This window comes from Malus sylvestris, chromosome 9 (assembly GCF_916048215.2).
Source record: "Malus sylvestris chromosome 9, drMalSylv7.2, whole genome shotgun sequence".
NCBI classification, from domain to species: domain Eukaryota; kingdom Viridiplantae; phylum Streptophyta; class Magnoliopsida; order Rosales; family Rosaceae; genus Malus; species Malus sylvestris.
In genome coordinates this window covers 9,649,262-9,669,547 of record NC_062268.1, presented here as the reverse complement: position 1 = coordinate 9,669,547, position 20,286 = coordinate 9,649,262, and the positions used below count along the sequence as shown (strand labels likewise).

General features: G+C 37.3%; 2 protein-coding genes across 2 annotated transcripts; one reads left to right on the top strand and one right to left on the bottom strand.

The window, feature by feature from the left end:
* Positions 1 to 893: 893 nt before the first annotated feature.
* Positions 894 to 2,029, top strand: LOC126583310 (uncharacterized). The gene has a single exon (XM_050247650.1). The coding sequence runs from the start codon at positions 1,102 to 1,104 to the stop codon at positions 1,792 to 1,794; it is 693 nt and encodes a 230-aa protein (XP_050103607.1). The 5' UTR covers positions 894 to 1,101; the 3' UTR covers positions 1,795 to 2,029.
* A 694-nt stretch (positions 2,030 to 2,723) lies between these two features.
* LOC126583309 (fasciclin-like arabinogalactan protein 21) lies at positions 2,724 to 4,080 on the bottom strand. The gene has a single exon (XM_050247649.1). The coding sequence runs from the start codon at positions 4,053 to 4,055 to the stop codon at positions 2,994 to 2,996; it is 1,062 nt and encodes a 353-aa protein (XP_050103606.1). The 5' UTR covers positions 4,056 to 4,080; the 3' UTR covers positions 2,724 to 2,993.
* Between the last annotated feature and the right edge of the window lie 16,206 nt (positions 4,081 to 20,286).

Genomic DNA, 20,286 nt, shown 5'->3' with positions numbered 1-20,286 from the left:
AAAAAAGTATCTAACAAATTCAAATTTTAAAAACACATTAAGCAGATATGCCATATAACTTAAAACATTTTGAATGATTATATCTAATTTTTTAAAAATAAAAGTAATAATATTGGGTTTGATGGTTCATAATAAACATAAAATGCTGATGTCAATATGGTGGTTCATAATAATATTTTTTAGAGATCATATTAATTTATGTTGAATATAAAGAGAAATAAAGTTGTTAAATATGTGGATGTGGAAAGGGCACACACATCATTACCATTAATTTATGTCAAATATGTGGATGTGGACGCATGGGAACTTTGCAATCTGCACCAAGACTTAATGGTGACATCTTCAACCTGACACACAAACCGAACTGACAGCCTATGGCTTTTTACACAAAGCAAGCAATTTGATGCTAGCTGTACAAATTTGATTGGAGAGAAACTAAGAAAAAAAATTAAATAAGAAGAGTGTGTGGTCACGTGGTGTGAAAGGAAGAGAGAGAACGTCTTCATCTTCGTCTTCCTCTTCCGCCAAACTGAACGAAAACCAGAAGAAACCCAGAAAAATGCAGCTGCTTTGCCTAATCCCTGTCCCGATTTTGCGTTAATCCCCTCGGCCGGCCACTGCCCAGCGCCTAGGCGGCCGCCTAGGCCGATTTTTAGAACACTGATAATTACTTAAGTTACAAGTCTCTTATCCGGTAGAATTTGATTAAGTTTGATATTTGGGAGAAATAGATTACGCCAAATGTAGTGTTGTAAACTACCATGTGGTATCTTAGTTCAGTAATATTATGTTACGTAAAGAAAATTTACACCTAAAATGTCATCAGCGGAGCAAAACATCACGATGACGTGAGCTCGTTCAATATATGCAAGGAAAATAAAATACAATAGCTATTTCAATAAAAAGATAAAATTACGGTGGCCAAATTCAAATCGAGGCAAAAAGAAGAGGCCAGAGATGCAATTTTATCAAACGCGAGGGCTTTTCAGAAAATTCAACAGCCGAAGAAGGCGACAAGTGTAACGACTTCCAGCAAACGGAGATCCAGTTTTCTACTCAGACCCGCCATCGATACAAAGCTTGCTTCCGGTCTCCTCCGTTATGGAGAGGCACATCGAGATATTCCTGAAGAGGCTCTCCTACGCCGCCATCCTCATCGGCACCGTCACCTTCGTCTTCCTCCTCCTCAAAACCCCCGACACCTGCGTCGCACCAGGTTCTCCCCCCAAGCCCCACCTCCGCTTCCCCAAATCCTCCTGCGACGCCTCGCCGCGCCTGATCCTCCCTCTCCACAAGAAGAACAACCGCCTCTGGTCCACCAAGACCTGGCAGAACAAGGTCCGCTCCTTCTCCAACTTCTTTCGCGCATTTTATCAAATGGGTCTCCTGCACAACGAGTCCAAGGTCCTCTGCGCCTCCGCCGGCGCCGGCCATGAGGTCATGGCGCTGACCCAGTTGGGTGTCGCCGACGTCACCGGTATTGAGCTCCTCGAATCGCCTCCGCTGGTGAGCCGGGCCGATCCCCACAACTTGCCTTATTTCGATAATGTGTTTGATTTGGGTTTCAGTGCTCATTTTGCCGAGGCATTGTTTCCGAACCGGTTCGCGGCCGAGATGGAGAGGACGGTGAGGGCCGGTGGGTTGTGTGTGGTGGTTGTGGACGAATGTGGGGATGAGGAGATTAGGGAGATTTTGGATTTGTTTTCGAATTCGAGGTTTCTTGGTGCTCTTAATGTTACATTGACTGGATTGAGAATGACAAGGATTATTATGAAAGTTAAGCGCTTACCTTGATTTCCTTTTGGTAATTCTCTATTAGATGTTTATTGCATTTGTTTTTGATTTCGAATTCCTGTTGGTGTGTGAATTAGTAATTCTCTTTAGGATCTGGTGTTAGTGAGCTACTTATGATTTGAATTTGTGATTTGAAAACGAATTAAGCAACTGCGGAAGAACTCGAATGGATGTAGATTAAGTTTGGAACTGTTGTGGAAAAGTATGGTAATGAGAGTGAATGGCTTCAATGTGATGTATGCTTTGCTTTGCTCTCAAGTCTCATCATTTCGGGCAGGTTTCTCTGTTTTATCTGATCAAAACCCTCATTTTTGACCAAGCACGACCAGTGATGCCGCAATTTCTTTGTCTAGTTGAAATCACAAACACCGGCTTTCTTTTTTATGTAAGATCTTGATGATATGTGCAATTAGGGGCATTCTACTTGTTAGAAACTAGCTTGGACTTATAGGCATGCTGAATGTGAATTGACCCATGAACATTGATGATACAATCTTCTTTGGTGGGTTTGGTGATGATTAATGCCGAAGGTTATCATTCATATCGACACCTGGTTTCTTAAGTCGACCTAGTTACAGGTTCTTAAAATTCTATCGGTCTTCAAGCATTGGATTTGACAACTTGGACAGAGGTTAGCAATTTGTTACAAAGTAGAAATGGTTCGCCTCATTTTTAGCGTTATATTTTCTGGTTAATATGCCTGTTGGAATACTCAGATTGTGTGGAGTAACTGATTGATCGACGGATAATCTATATTCCCCCCCCCCCCTTTTTTTCTTACTTTCCTGAGTTGTCATTCTGTCTTTCGTTATTTTTTATGAATGATGTGCAGATCTGCAAGATTTGTGTTTTAAACAGATTCTGGTTTGTGTTCTGTGCCTTTGATTCATAGCATTCATCTAACAAATAAGCATGCACCAAACCAACAGTTACAGGAGGCTGAAAACTAACTATTTATTGAGTCAGTGATTTAACTATGCACTGAATCAATTGAGGATTTACACTTCTTATCACATACTGCTTCACAAACCAAAGACAAAAGTACAGCGGTTCATCCTTCATCGTAATTCAGGGTTCAAGTTACTCTAGAACTAGAAGTATTTGTAAGGTTTGGATTTTGCATGATTTCATATATGAATTGGCTGAGGAGGATGAGACGGAGTTATACTGTTACAGGCACCCGTTGATTAGAAGCCACGTTATCTCACTGGAGTAGGCAGATGATCCAGCTCAAAAGCTCGGGAGATCCCATGGACAGTAAACCTATTTGAAGAAAAGATATCAGGTGCCACGATTTTCACTCCATTAACGACCAATTCTTTCATGAAATCCAGAGTCCCAGTGAACTCAAGAGGCTGATCATGAAGCAGGGTCCTGAGCAGTGTTCTGGCAGGCATCAATTCGAGCTCTCTGGTTGTATACCTCTGAGGCAGAATATGAAACCTCACAATCTTCTCGAGCAAAGGGGAAGGATACGCTTCAAGCTCCAAGCTTGGCGGAAGAAAGATTGTCACAGACTTCAAACCCTTATGATCTCCAAGAATCCCATCAAGAACAGAGTTCAGCCCGACAGCGAAAGAAACGAACCCATTCGAGCTCAGCAATCGGATGATCCGGGACCATTCAACCATGTTCTTGGCATCAGGAACATCAGAAACCATATTGGAATTGGCATCACAGGCAGGCGATTGGATAATATCCCAACCCTGATTAACATCTCTCGGATCCAAAGCGGAGAACGGGCCAAGAACACCGTGAATCGAAATTGGTCCGTCAAGAAACAGATTCGGGTGCGACACCAACACGTGATTGATTTCCACCGATCTTTCCTTCTCATCAATTTTGGTTACTGCGATCTTCTTGTTCTGATACAGGGTCGGCAAGCAAGTACCCTGAGTCATGTTCACAAGGTGTTCGAAGGAAAGCCTGAGAGGAGAAGTGTGGTACCGCAGGAGGTTTTTGAGAAGGCGTGGCGGGAGGGAGGAGTTGGAGATGGCGGAGTCTTTGATGGCAAAGAGGGTGGTGGTTGCGGAGGAGAAGAAGAGTTCCGGCGAGAGCTGGAGAAGGGTGGCGATGACGGTGAAGCCAGCTCGTCTCAGAGTTCTTGAGGCGCCGAGGTAGACGAAGCGGCTGATGGGTCTGGATTGGGAGGACTCGTTGTTGGGTTGTGACCGCAGAGTCATGGAGATTGCGATGAAGGCCAAGATTACAGCCATGGAGAAGTAGACTGCTGCGTGCCAGCGAGTGCAGGGAGGCGCCATTGCTGTTACGATTCGAGCTTGGTTATTGAGAGAGAGAGAGAGAGAAAGAGAGAGGAATGCTTCGGGATTTGTGAGTGTTGCAGTGGAGGGAAAAACAGAGAACAGTTATAGTTGAATGCAACTAACTGTTTTATGGCAAAGAGACCAAGCTAATGGGCCTATGAGGGAGGCCCAACTCATATGAATTTGAGATGGGCTTTAATTCAAGTGCTTAGAAGGTTTTAGTTGAAGTTCAATTCTACTGTCCGAATGGTGATTGACGTGGCGAAGTCATCGGCTGATTTTTTTTTTTCAAAATAATTCTACTGTCTAGACGATCAGAGTATGTGGATTTCCAGCTGGAGACACAATTGGCAACAATTAGAGTATGTGGTTGTCTGGCTGTAGACACGATTGTGGGGGTGTTTTGTGCCTACAATCGGACGGCCCCCTTACCTAGACCTGGCATTTCTCACCCGACCCATTAAAATTAGTATTCGGGTGGGTGGTTAACGGGTCGGGTGGTTAATGGGTTAACCCGTTAATCATCCATTAAATAACGGGTCGGTTTGGGTGAACCCGCGAAACCCGTTAACCATCCGTTAAGACCCGTTAGTAAGGACTTTTGTGTAATTTCAACAGTCCTAATAGAACATGAAGTAGGTTTCTGGTGTTTCGTTAAGCCCTCTTTGTGCGCTCGGTCAAAATCCCTGGAAATGGTCACTTTTTCGTGGAGTGGAAAGAGCACTTTGTTTCGCAGGAGAGGGGCAACCGTGTGGTTCACTATTTCTTGAAGGATTCTTCTGGAGAATCCATTCTTGCAGTTGTGGGTACTGAGATGAGTGTTAGGCACATGTTCTATGTTGTTTCTGAGGAGTTTTTGCAAGTGCACGGAATTGAGAGCTCCAATAGTGCCAACTTTAAATGGAGGTCAAGAAGGGAAGTTGTGGATTGGCTTACATTTATGCTGTCAAAGCAACTTATTCGTGGGAAAGAAAAAAAGGTTAACGGGTGAAACGGGTTGGGTTCGGGTGACTCGTTAAGCTTAACGGGTTGGGTTCGGATGACCTGTTAGCTTAACGGGTCGGATTGAACCCGACCCAAACCCAATAAACCCGACCCGTTTACAGGTCTAACCTTACCCACTCGTCCAAACCACAGAACAAGAAATTAGTATTTTGATGAAATTGTAATTTCATATGGCTCACTACTTTATAGAAAATTAAATGAGAGAGAATGTCTTGAATCCTACTTGGATATGGGTCTTTCTCTGAGCTAACACATGGTGAATGAAGAAAGTTGGGGTTTCACTATAAAATCAATTTATAATATGGGGAATAGAGTAGCACAATCTCTTATAAGCACATGCAAGGTCTCTCATTTCCTCAATGTGGGATTGATAACTCTCAACAAGCCCTTCACATAGGGCGAATTTTTAAACCTAGCAGGTGGATAACACAAATTGAGTGATGTGGAACACGTATGACTGTTGGACTTCACACATAGGTTAACTTGCTTTGATAATATGAAGAAAATTGGAGTTTTTACCATAAAATCAATTAGCAATATAGACAGTAGCTCAATCTTTATAAGCACATGCGAAGCCCCTAATTTCCCAAAAATTGTTAACTCCCAACAATTTCTTCACTAAATTAGTTGGACTTGACTAGAAGTTTGTATCTGTTCGATAGTGGTCCAATCACAATTGCTTGAGTAGTTTTTGTTCAATGAGGATCATCTCCGGATCCTCTTTGTAAGGATCTCGAAATTCCTCCAATCACATATGTTCATCATATATTGTGCAGTAAAAAAATCATTGTAAATCTTTTTATTTAAAATTAAATATAAACAGTATCTGACGAAAACTAACCGTACGATGTACGATAAACTGATGTGATCGGAGAATTCTCACAAAGAGGATCCTCATTCGTTTTTGTTATCCCTTTTTGTTAAAGTTCAGTCAACCCCAAGAGATATGTGAACTCTCTCGTATTGAATGAAGGTTGGGAAACGCCAACCTTCCCCTATTCAATATTTTGGTGACTTGCTCAAAGGTCAAAGTATTTGTAAGTATAATGTACAATTTATACGAAATTTTTGCTTACAATCAAAGTATATCTCGCTCTTTTTATTGTAATTCGACGAGTGATTCAGAAAAAGAAAATATGCAAAACAGAAAGAGAAATATACACGTTTAGGAAATAGCCAAAATTGTTTATCACTTTCGTCATCTAAATTCAAATCAATGCTCCTAAATCCCCATTTTAAAAGAGGAGATGTATCAATCGGGGTTGAGGTATGCATGAAGGCAATTACAAATATCAAATTAGTAAATTCATGGTCTATATACGAGCAATATTCTACTTTAAACCAATATAAGCAAAAAAAGATTCCTATTTACATACATACTGATCAAACTAATATAACTTGGTTAAGAAACTAATAAAGTAAAAAACATTAAGAAAAAGTAGGAGGAAAATAGGAATATGTAGTTCCAACAACCCAAATATTGGCAAAGGCGGTTGCAGCATAGCACAGGCACGAGGTCAAATTTTCTGCACCCAAAATAGATTTGGTATTTCTGTGACCACAGTCGTTATTTGACACATATTAAATTTATGACAATAAAATTAAGAAAAGTTAAGTTTATAAATACGTGTCAATCACCGACCCCACGACCCTTAACTTTATATACAAAATCATGTGCTTTGCCATAAAAATCCCACTTTCTTGAAGGACTCAAGTTTTTCATGTCCGTGATGCAATCAAACACTTTAATTTGGAACCCCATGAGCCATGACACAATCATGTTTTTTTTTAGTTTTTTTTCTTTTGCAGACCACAAGTGATTTCAAAATTAAAATTATATCATCATATTATCGGGTAAAGATTTCAGAGCAGATTTATGAGAATTTCTTTCGTTGCTTAGAGCGAAAGAAAACAGCTTCACCTTTCATCTAAGAACGGTTTGCACAAAAATATTCACTCATAACATGGTGTCTCCGGTTAATGATACATAACCACGATCTATTAGTAGTCGAACATGCTATGGCGGTGAAAATCTTTATCTTTCTAGAAAGATTTCTAAAAATATTTTGTAGACTTAGTCACGACTCACGTGACAAGAGAAATGTTGAGAAAAAATTTGATGGCACTGAAGAATCCCTCATTCAACTTATACTTGAAAAAACTTAGATTATTCAAATGCAGAAACTAAAACATATCGATATTTTCATCGAAATTCCATATTTAAGAATAATATTCACATTCATAATTAATAAACCTGTAAATTTTCTGATTCTCAGTAACTTCTGTAATGCTACAAACAACAAATTTTTACGAACCGCAGGGACATATAAAACTTGAGACAAACGGAAAATAAAGGATCCCGACTCAAAGGAAATATTACTAGTGTGCGCAATAGGGAGAGCATCACCATTACCAATAATCACCTGACCATGTTGACCATTCCCAGTAGCATATGTCATAGAACGAGCATCACTGGCCATATGATGGGTTGCACGGGTATCCGGATACCAATAAGGATCAATAAAGGAGGCAACATACATTCCCACAAAGGCTCGAGATAAGTCATCATCTCCACAAGCAGTTTGAGGGCATTGTATAGCAATATGACCATATTGTTGGCAAGCCCAGCACTGAAGGCCATGAGAATAGGAGAAGGACCGAGAAGTCCAAGAGCAGGGGAGTTACCACGTTGAGCCCCACCAATGGCAGGTTCTTGTGCTTGACAACCATTGCCACCAGGTTTGCGAAACCCACGAGAACCACTATTACCACTAGGGTTTCAATGAGCTTGCCCACCAACATTATTACGGTCCCCTGAGGGACCATTCCAACCATTTCGAGCATAATAGAACGCCTAAGGAGCAGATACGGGCGTTGCAAACACAGTCTATTGTGACTCAAAGAAAAGCAATCGAGAACGCAGATCATTGAATTGCGGGAAGGGAGGAAAATTAGTCAACATCACCACCATCACACTGTACTCCGGTCCTAAACCGCGAAGCACATAAGACACCAAATCTTCATTGGCAACAGGTTGTCCAATGGACGCCAACTGATCAACAATGTTCTTCGCCTTGCCAAGATAATCTGCAATGGACTTTGTCCCCTTTTGAAGTGAAAACAATTGAAATCGATGGTGAGTGGCATTAGCAAAGGACTGTTGTGAAATTTTTTGACGAAGATGCTCCCAAATTTCACGAGAAGTAGAAAGCCCAATGGTCAAAGAAAGAATCGCCTCAGTGAGGGTGGCTCGAAGCATACTAACAAGAGTTTGGTCAGTTTGATACCAGGCAAGATATTCGGGGTTTGGAGAAGTAGTGATCACTGGTGGAAGAATTGTAGAAGTATTAAAATATGTAGAGGCAATTGGAGCAGTGGTAGTGATGACCAGAGAAGGGCATGGATACAATCCATCAACAAAACGCTAGAAATTCTGGCCAATTAAAAATGGCTTCACCTGACTCTCCCATGGTAGAAAATTTTCTAAATACCTGGCACATATGCTGACATGGAGTTCCACCAATAATCACTTAACACCTTTATATTTTAAGTCTTTTAAATCTAAAAAAAATGACAGTTGCTTCAAAATAACCTCAAAAAAAAAAAAAAAAAAATCAGAAACTCACTGCTACCCTCAATCTTACGACACTGATCAACTACCCAATGCACCCACCTTCATCACCGGCCGATGATTTTACTAGCTTCATCCATCCTTTCTCTCTTTTTGAATTTCTCCTTTTTTATTTCCACTTTTTCTCTCCCACTCTTACTTCTACATGGAACCTAGGAATTGTCAGCAGTGACTCCAACTCAGATCTGGCGTCGCCAATCCCGATCTATCAATTGCTGATGGCAGACGGAAGAATCTCATCCTCTTCTTTCGTTTTTAATTATTTTCTGAGAATAAATATAAGGATAAAATAGGTATTTTAATAAAATCATTAACCCTAACAGTCACTTAAAAAATAGTGACACATGTGTCAAATATTTATTAGTGGGGAACTTCATGTAAGCATATGTGGCGAGTACTTAGAAAAATTTATCCCCCCATGGAAGATAATTGGTTTTAGATGGTTTGATAGAAAACAAGGTAGAAATATTGGGAATGGTGATCGAGGAAGAGGAGGTTGCGGAAGCCTTGGAAAAAAAACAAAGGAGACAGATTCTCTGTTCTTTCATTTTTTGTGTCCTTCTGTTTTATGTGATTTCTGTTAAATCATGTCAACATTTTATATATTTTTTTTATAAAGATAATAAGATTAAAAGAAATAGTAATATAAAATATTAACGTGACTTAGCCGTGACTATATCAACAAAAAAGATGGAGATAAGAGGGCAAAAAATCTGCCTTCAAAAACAAATCAAGGCTCGAATACCATGTATACTTTCTGATTGTCATTCTGTAATGCTGATATACGTCGTTTCATGGGAGTCCTATCTCATCTAAACAATTACATTTGAAATTCAAATTACAATTCAAATATAAACTGATAAATAAGATAATAGGGAGAATAAATACTAACTACCCACCCTTACTAACAAAACCAATGAAATAAATTTAACTAAACTAAATCACTAATTCACTAATTCTGTTTGTCACCGTGTATCTGTGTGGATCAAAATCCTCCCTTTACACTAATCCTCATATAATCTCATATAATCCATCGGAAAACCTTAATTAATCACCGAACTCCGCTCCTTCTTCTGGTGACCCTGATGTAGCAGAAGACAGCTGCAAAAATGGTAGTGACAAGCCCGCCAATAATAATACCTCCACCGGCCACCGACTTATCAGCTTTCTTTTCACTCTTTTCAGCAGGTCCCAAACGCCGCAAAGATGGAGATTCAGCCACCACGCCTTCTTCCATGCTCTCACAATCCGACGACGGCTCTGCCGCAATGGAAGCAGAGTGATCTGTGTCTCTGCCCAAATCATCGGATTTCTCGGTAGCTATCGCAGAAACCAGAAGGAACCCAGCAAGGACGAGGCAAATCAGACCAAGTCTAGCCATTTTGGTTGAAAGTTTGAGAATTTCAGAATCCGGGTATTCTTTGGTCCGGAATTTGATGCTTTTGGATGCTGAAAGATTGAATCTTTGGTAGGGGCTGGGGGGAGGGGGGATTTTATAGAGGGGGAATGAATGGTGTTTGGAGTTTCTCTTCTCTCAGTTGCTGCTCAAGGGAGTTTGGTGTTGTTGGGGAGTGGGTCCCATGTGTGATGAGAGAGAGAGAGAGAGTAGCTATTTTTGGGGTGGGAGGTGAGTGAGGTCCGGTGGGGATCTGGGAAAGTTCTTATACGCTGGAACAAAGAAGATAGAAATAAGAGTTACTCTCTGTGCGTGTTGAAAGTTGTTGAGCAGGTGAAAGCTTATTAAGGCACGAGACAGAGAGAGATTTTGGACAAGTACAAAACGACATGCAACTACAACTGTGTCTACTGTGCGCTTGAGACTAGTAGCAGTGCTTTGTTTGTGGACGGTGGGGAGGACTTTTGCGCTTTGGGAAAGAAAGAAAAGGGAAAATGTGGAAAGAAAGTAAATCGATCTATCCCATCCGATACACTATCTACCATGATTTATGGTGCGTATCGATTCATTCAAATTATGTTATGTGTATTCGATCTAATGCACTACGTGCAATAATTCATATATTATATAAATTTGTTCAAATTATAGTACGATATTTTTGTAGTAAGCTTCGTGACGAATTAACAATTGTATACGCATCATAATTTGGACTGACCTTGGCTGTAAAATGTTTGTGGGTGTTAATGACATTGTTCAATGTTCATGCTAGTTAACTTTTCAATGGTAAGTTTTGAGCTCTTTTAAATTTTCTTAAGACCGTTAGAGATTGTTAAATTACTTCTTTTCCGGTTGAGATGAACCATGCGCTCATTATTTCATTGGTTTTAGAAAATTAAACTCGCACTCATTCGTTGCTTGAGTTAACTAGTTGTTTAGAATGAATTCCTCATTAATAAAAGAGATGACCTTGCATTGGCTATCATTTGTATTGCCAATTAATTTGTTTTAAAAGACATAATAGGATTTTTGCCACGTATGTCTTGGCATGTTAAGCCAAATCTACGTAGGCTCCATAACCATAACTCCAAAGCTGTAGAGTCCAAAGTTTCCATACTTTGGACTAATTTTGGGGGCTGAGAGAACGCGGAGTCGTCGCAGTCATTAAGCGGATCACTCTCCAGTCTCTATGGCTGGCTATGCTCTGGGCCAGCTCCTGGAATGCTGAGTTTGAATCATACAATTTAAGACTAGATAGTGAGTCTATTTTTCTTATTTTCCCCATTTAGTTTGCACACAGCTGGCCTCCCAGATGGAAATATAGCATTGCAACTTTGTCCCACATATATAATACGTCAATATTTTCATTTTTTTAGACAATAAATTCATATAAATTATGAGGAGAGAAATTCGAACTTGAGTGCATGTGTAACACATTACTTTAGCCAACATGACGAAGCACGTGTCTGCATAATACGTCAACATTTTCCATTTGGTTTTATTGGTCTTACTTAGCAAAGAACACTAAGGAAGATAGTATACACCACGCTCCTTGACGGTTAAGTTCTTTGATCGATGGATGCTTGGCTGCTTATCTAATGTTTCATTCATTTAGTGAATGTCATAAACCAGAGTATAATAGAATTCTCGAGAATACTATATATATATATATAAAGCTATGAGCACGCCCCCTTCAATCCTCAATTTATTGGTTCATATTATCCATTAAAATACAGTGGAATTCTCGAAAATACTATATAAAGTTATGAACGCATCGGCTACTCCTTTTTTCCCATTTTCATGCGCATGCTTCCTTTTCCTCAACATTCATGTGAGTTTGGTTTAGGCGAGCGCACTTGGTCAATGCTCCCTGTGATTAACCACTGCAATTAATTAAAGAACAAGGATAAATTAACCAAAACGCATTGCATGTGCATGCATGGAGTCATCCCATCCCAATCACAAATTAGCCAGATTGAGTGCCCATGGTTTCCTCTTGGAACCACCGTTAGTTACTGTAATATTTTCTTTTACCTTTTTTTGTAATGGTATACGTTATGAACGGTTGTATCATTACTACAATATATGCTATCACCGTCGGAGCAAAAACCGACGAGAAATCCGATTTCTGTCGGAAATTTGGCAAAAATCCGACATAAAACAATGTAATGTCGCATTATCAAAGCGACACTATTGCTAGCGTCACGAAAGGGCTTTAGCGTCGGTTTCTTGGCTTAAACCGCCACTAAACAGTGTCAACACTAAAATTCACGTCGGTTTAAAGCGACGTATACGTACACGTTACGTCGCTTTAAGGCGACGTTCATTAGCAATTTAATTGTAAAATATCCATCCTACTGTCGCTTTTAAGCGACACCGAAATAAAATTAAATCAATTTAACATCCCATAAACCGACGTCATATAACAATTAAATAAATATAATATGCAAACTAATAACAGTCTTAACCGACACCACCTTTGTTAATAATAATAAAAAAAAACCAACAAACTGCATTCGTCTTCAATTAATTGTAACAGAAAAAATTTATATAATTATAATAATAAATTCCAAGGCCAAAATAAACATTAATGAAAATAATTAACAAGAAAAATAGTGCCAAAATACACAAATATTGTACATCTAACGTTCCACTTAATATACAAAAACTCATCCGTCATAACAACTACTAAATTCGACATTACAAACATAGCATAAAAAAACAAAAAAGATAGAACGATTAAAGTGTCATATTTAGCTGACAAGAAAGCGAACCAAATAAACTATTGAACCGAATCTGCGCCTAAATGTGGCACATATCCTTCTCGTCCTTGAGGTCCTATATCTGATGCCAACATCCTCGACAAGTCCACATCAGATCCAACACCCGCAAGCATTTCAGCAAACCCCCCAGCTGGAAATTCAGGACAAGGAGCAACCATCTCAGGTCGATATACTGGCACTTGATAGGGAGGCTGCTGCATGTAAGGCATGGAAGGCTGTTGCATGTATGTCGTGGGCTGCAGAGGCATTAGATACATAGGATACGGAGGTTGCTGATTATGGCCAGCATACGGATATGCAGGGGGTGGCTGACTTTGACCCGACTATTGAGGAGGAGGAGGCTGACTCTGGCCTGACTATTGGGTTCCTAGGCTATACGGTGGTTGTGGTTGTGGCTGAAATCTTTGGAAAAGCCACGCAAACATCTTACTTTGCTTGTTCTCTAGGTCCGAAATCCGTTTATTGTTATTTTCGTCCCTCAATTTCAACTCATTATTTTGAGTCATCAGCAATGCCATTGCACTGTTAGATGACCTCTTGGAGGAAATTGATGTTGAAGATGAAGAAGACGCATAGGACACCATATCAGGAGTCACCCCATGACCGTATCCTCTGACTCTATTATACCTCTTAGGACCCGTTGTATCAACATACACTCGGGTCCTAAGATCTTCATTATCCTCTTGCCCCAACTAAATCAAAGTTTGCATATTGCTCTCCATTGTTGCCTTGCATTACAATTTTTAAAAATAAAAATTCAATCGTAAAACAGAAAAATAAGCTATAGATAATAAAAAATTAATAACAATGAAATACTAACACAGTAAAATAAATTACCCCTGTACGCTCCGATGTTTCATCAATCCAAGTTTCATTTTTTTGTGTATGACATTCACGAAAAAAGGTTATAGGATTGGCTTCTTTCCCATGCTTCTTCCGCTTTACCAAAAATAAAATTTCACACAAACAATTTTAAGCAAACCTCATTAAAATTAAAATTTATAACAACTATAGAATATTTAAAATAACATTTCTTCAAATTGTACAATCCATACATATTCTTGCCGCTTTCTTGCAAAAGATTTTGTACCAGTAGTATGGTTCATTGCTTTCCTTTGCCGATTAATCTTGTTTTTTTTTCAGCAACCTCCTGAAAATAAAAATAAAAAATTTATTAGACAAATTTATAGTTATAATGAAATAAACTACATAACGATTACCTTTGTTTTATCTCCACTCCAGTATGCCAATAAATTACCCCACTGGGTAGGATTCACATCAGGAGGAGGCTGGCGACACTCCTCTGCTGCTCTCTCGGTATAATACTTTTTTTAACTTATTTCTAAACTCTTTATGTGCATGCTTAGCAACCTTAAGCGTCATAAAGCGGATCAAGGGCATTTTTGGTATATCTGCATCTTCAAAAACAATATTTCCCTACATCCATAAAAAAAAAAAAAAAAAAAAAATCAACCAAGTCAAATATTATAACAATCATTGAATTATTCTTTTATTTTCTAGTAAAAATAAAAATATCTATACCTTAATTCCATTCCAGAAAGCTTCCTTATCTACATCCTTAATCTTACGCCAATGCTTTGCCAATGGGAGATTTCTGTGGTCTCTAACCTCCGATGCCACATATTTTGAAAATGCACTAGAATTATCACTAATGCATTTTCCGGACATATCAAACGAACAAAGCTGTTTCGTCCATTTGGGAATTGAGGGTCCTCACCTCCGTTGAGATGTTCCTTGTTCATACAAAAACCACAATTAAAACACACCAAAAAAGTAGGAAACAAATGTAAATTTTCAGTTTAAGCATAATAGTAGAATAAACAAACCAAAAAAAAAAAACGAAACTAATAATAGTATGGAAAAATAACCAGCTTCGACCTCCTCCTCTTCCACATGAAGTTCCTCACAACGTTGATGATCACTACTACTATCCATAGCAAAAGTAAAGGAATCACGGAAGAAATGCGGAATAAAGAAGATGGAAAAGGAGAGGGAGTGAAATGAGAGAATGAAAAGGAAACACACGGAAATAGGTCGTAGAAGCTTAAATATGCAAAAAAAAACTTAGCGTTGAATTATGCAAACATTACGTCGCTTAAAACCGACACAACCTCTGACACACTTTTGACTACAAGGATACTGGCGTCGAAATAGGGTCATATTGCGTTGGTTAAAACCGACGTTATTCTGACAGATTTGCCTAGCGTCGAAATAGAACACAATTGCGTCAGTTTTAACCGACGTTCTTCTGACAGACAGTCATTGCAGTGGCCTCGGAATTGGACATGCGAATGAACCGAGGCATCGAAATAATAAATGGTTGCGTCGGTTTAAACCGACGCCACTACTTATTATTTTGACTCAACCATTTATTATTTCGATGCCTCGGTTCATTCGCACGTCCAATACGACCCTAATTCTTCCAATCCATTTCCCTGTGCAAAAAAAACCGGGAAAATTCCCGCCCAACATAAAAAAAATAGAGTTTAACTACAAAAAAAATGGAAACGAGGAGAAAAAAAAAATTTAACCCAAAATTAAAAAATAAGCAGTTATGTTATTTCATATAATATTTTAATAAATAAAATTTAATTTATACATAATACTTAATAAAAAACATAAATATAATTTTATGATCATTTTGATATAGATGCCATAAATTTGAATTTTTTAATCAAACATCTATAACTTTTAAACTTTTGATCAAACATTCTTCTGTTAATTTTTAATTAAAAATATGATTTTTATTGTAAATAATTGACCAACTAGTTCATAAAATAGTATGATAAATATTCTAAAATCACCACAAACTTCCTATCTTATCTTATCATAATTCGTTTAAAATGAATTTTTCTTATGCAAATAATTTGTTGTATTAAATTATAAAAACATATAAACATCATATTAACATACAATTATGAAATATAACATGCACAAATATTAAATATAACGTACCAATTTGTATTAATCTGGGTATGTATTAGTATTTTGGTACGTTATGCAATTTTTTATTTAGTACGTACCAAGTTATTAGTACGTTGTATTATCCTTATTTTGGTACGTACAAAACTTATGGTACGTTATGGTACATATAAAAAATCATCAAAATCGGAGTTAAAATAATCGTTAAATCGTGATTTTTCGTTAATAACCGTCGAATAAGTTTTTCCCGTTACTTTATCTCAGAATGTTTTTTTTTTGCAATTTTTGGCGTATGCGATCTCGAATTATATACAAACATGTTTGACGGTTGGATCGTTGAAATTAGTTTCAGAGTTAACGTATTCCATCAAAACGATAGATTCACTAACACTTAAAGAGTTTATTCATACTTTCATTAAGTATAACATAAGATTTTGTGATATCCACTAGTGTAAATATTTCAAATTGAAGATCGCATTCAATCACTGTATTCATATAGGGTGAAGGAGTGTACATATAAAAAACCATCAAAATCGGAGTTAAAATAACCGTTAAATCGTGACTTTTCGTTAATAACCGTCGAATAAGTTTTTTCCAGTTACTTTATCTCAGATTGTTTTTTTTTTTTTTTGCAATTTTTGGCGTATGCGATCTCGAATTATATACAAACATGTTTGACGGTTGGATCGTTGAAATTAGTTTCGTAGAATTCGTATTCCATCAAAACGATATATTTACTAACACTTAAAGAGTTTATTCATACTTTCATTAAGTATAACATAAGATTTTGTGATATCCACTAGTGTAAATATTTCAAATTGAAGATCGCATTCATTCACTGTATTTATATAGGATGAAGGAGTGTACATATAAAAAATCATCAAAATCGGAGTTAAAATAACCGTTAAATCATGATTTTTCGTTAATAACCGTCGAATAAGTTTTTCACCTTACTTTATCTCAGAATGTTTTTTTTTTTTTGCAATTTTTGGCGTATGCGATCTTGAATTATATACAAACATGTTTGATGGTTGGATCGTTGAAATTAGTTTCGTAGAATTCGTATTCCATCAAAACGATAGATTCACCAACACTTAAAAGAGTTTATTCATACTTTCATTAAGTATAACATAAGATTTTGTGATATCCACTAGTGTAAATATTTCAAATTGAAGATCGCATTCATTCACTGTATTTATATAGGGTGAAGGAGTGTACATATAAAAAATCATCAAAATCGGAGTTAAAATAATCGTTAAATCGTGATTTTTCGTTAATAACCGTCGAATAAGTTTTTCCCGTTACTTTATCTCAGAATGTTTGTTTTTTGCAATTTTTGGCGTATGCGATCTCGAATTATATACAAACATGTTTGACGGTTGGATTGTTGAAATTAGTTTCGTAGAATTCGTATTCCATCAAAACGATATATTCACTAACACTTAAAGAGTTTATTCATAATTTCATTAAGTATAACATAAGATTTTGTGGTATCCACTAGTGTAAATATTTCAAATTGAAGATCGATCGTTTTTAGGGGTATAAAATTGTTAAATAAAAGAATTTAATATATATATATATATATATATAATTATTATAGTTTTTAGAAGTATAAAATTGTTAAATAAAAAGAAAAATAGTGTAATTAACAACTCAAAAATTTTGTGAACTGTAAATAAGAAAAAATAATCATCCTTTTTTCGCATTAATACATATAATTCACAACAGGTTTTTACCTTGCGTCGAAATAGACTGACATTGCGTAGAAATAGGCTAACACTACGTCGGATCAAACCGACGTAACATGACAGTCTGTGTCGAAATAAGCTTTCATTGAGTCGAAATAATCTGAGGTTGGTCGGTTAAAACTGACGCCAACTGAATGAAAAAAACCGGGAAAAGTGCCGCCCAAAATATTTCAATTAAACCGACGCATATGACATATGCCGTCGGTTAAAAGCGACATGAAACAAGCTAAAAAACAAAAAAGTATAACCCAATATTAAAAAAAAAAAAGTTTTAACTTATATATAATACTTAATAAAAAACAGAAATATAATTTTATAATAAGATATCATAACATACGAAATGAAAGATAGTATAATTAATACATAAAATAATTAACATATTTATTCTCCGTCATCATCTGTTAGCTCATCGTCGACATTGGCATGATTAACGAACTCGATAGGCAACGCTAATGAGTCAAGAAAAGGAGTCTCTTCCACGCCAACCCTTGTATGAAAATTTTCATTATCAAGAATTTGATCATCCAAGTTCGGTATGGCATAATCATCAATAGCATCACTATCCTCTAGTACGTCAAACAAATCCCTCGGCTGGGTTCGAACAACTACGTGCCAATCTTTTTCAATTGTGTCATCCACATAAAATGCTTGTAATGCTTGTGATGCTAGTATGAAAGGATCCTCTTTAAATCCCAATTGATTGAAATTCACCCTAGTAAATCCATATTGATCGGTCTTCATTCCTCGTGGACTTTCACTATTAACCCATTCGCACTTAAATAACATCACAGCTCGACCCCTATCTCCTGCCTCAGTAGGACCACAATATTTAACCTCGAACATATCTACAACTCTACCATAACAATTCACTTGCCCAATTGCTCCAGGAACATTTACAGGTACAAAGACACCACAATTTTGATTCTTATGCTTATCATCCACTGATTTTATATGAAATCTAAACCCATGAACAATGTGACTTTTATATCTACTCACAACCCTTCTAGGATAATTAGCTAGCCAATGTAAGTCTTGAGATATCAACATGTCATTAGCATGATAGCTTGAATTCATCTGTAATAAGTATGAAGATAAAAATTGACAGAATAACTATAACATGTTATAATTAAAATGCAAAACAATAAATAAATAATGTGATTGTTATATCAACTCACATGTTGCTTGAACCATTTTGGAAATTCTTTCTTGCTTAGCTCCTTGTCGCATAGTTAACCTTTCTCGACGATGTTTAGTTTTCAAGAATTCCTCATGTTGGCTACACAATTATGTCCAAATTTAGATAATTAATTTTTCAAAGTTAAGAAAATCAATAAAACATTAAGACATATGATTAAACGTTCTTACGTTCTAAATGGGTTCACTTCATCACAATTATTTAGAATGTATCTATGGCACTGATTAAGAACATTTAGATCGAGCTCCACATGTTCTCCTGAACCTATATAACATCATTTGGAGTCAAAAATTGATAACCCACGAGACACTCCACGTCCAACACCATATTCATTTCGGCCTCTACGGGTACGACGAGACTCGACACCTCTAAAATACATGGAATAGAAGGACAAGCACTCATCCACCAAATATGCTTCAGCAATAGAACCTTCAGGATGACACTTATTACGAACATAGCGCTTCAACGTTTGCAAATACCTATAATTATAAACGAAACACAAACAATTATAATTATAAATTAGAGTTATGATTACAATTGTAAAAAATTTATAAAAATTTATTAATTACCGTTCAATTGGATACATCCATCTACAGGGAACAGGCCCTGCAAAAGCTGCTTCATCTGCCAAGTGAACTGGAAGGTGCACCATTATATCAAAAAATGCAGGAGGAAATATTTTTTCAAGTTGACATAATGTCAAGGCAATTCTTGAACTCAGTTCCTTGAATCCTTCCTCAGACTCCTTACTACACAACTGTCTGAAAATTGCACTCAACTCTAATAATATCATAGTAACAGTTTTAGGCAAAACCAGGCATATTGCAAACGGGAGTAACTGCTGCATTAAAACATGACAATCATGACTTTTCAACCCACGTATTTTTTGTTCATTCATGTGCACACATCGCGATAAATTTGATGAATATCCATCGGGGACCCGAATAGTAGACAACAGATTGCAAAACGCAGTTTTTTCTTCTCTTTTCAACGTGAACAAAGCTGGAGGTAGAAATGTTCTATTTCCTTCTCTACATGGGTGTTGACTGCGTCTTATGTTCAAGACTTCAAGATCTGCACGTGCAGCCAATCCATCTTTAGACTTTTCTATACCTAGCAATGTTCCCACCACACTGTCACATATATTCTTCTCGATATGCATAACATCAAGATTGTGTCTAATCAACAGATGTTTCCAATAAGGTAGTTCATAAAAAATAGATTTCTTCTTCCACTGACTGTTACCACTTGTACTGCTCGAAGTTCTTTTTCTGCGTTGCCCAACTAAAGCATTTTTCTTTGGTTTTCCAAAAGTAAATCTCAATGTACAAAGTTCTTCGAGACATTGTAAACCAGTCCACTGCCTTTGTGCACTACGATGCTTTCGACGACCATTAAAAACTGTGGTTTGCCTTCGAAACCTATGATTATCTTCAAGAAAGCGTCGATGCCCCATATAACAAATTTTACGACTCGCCGGCAAGTAAATAGATTCTTTATCATGCATGCAATGTGGACAGGCTTTATAGC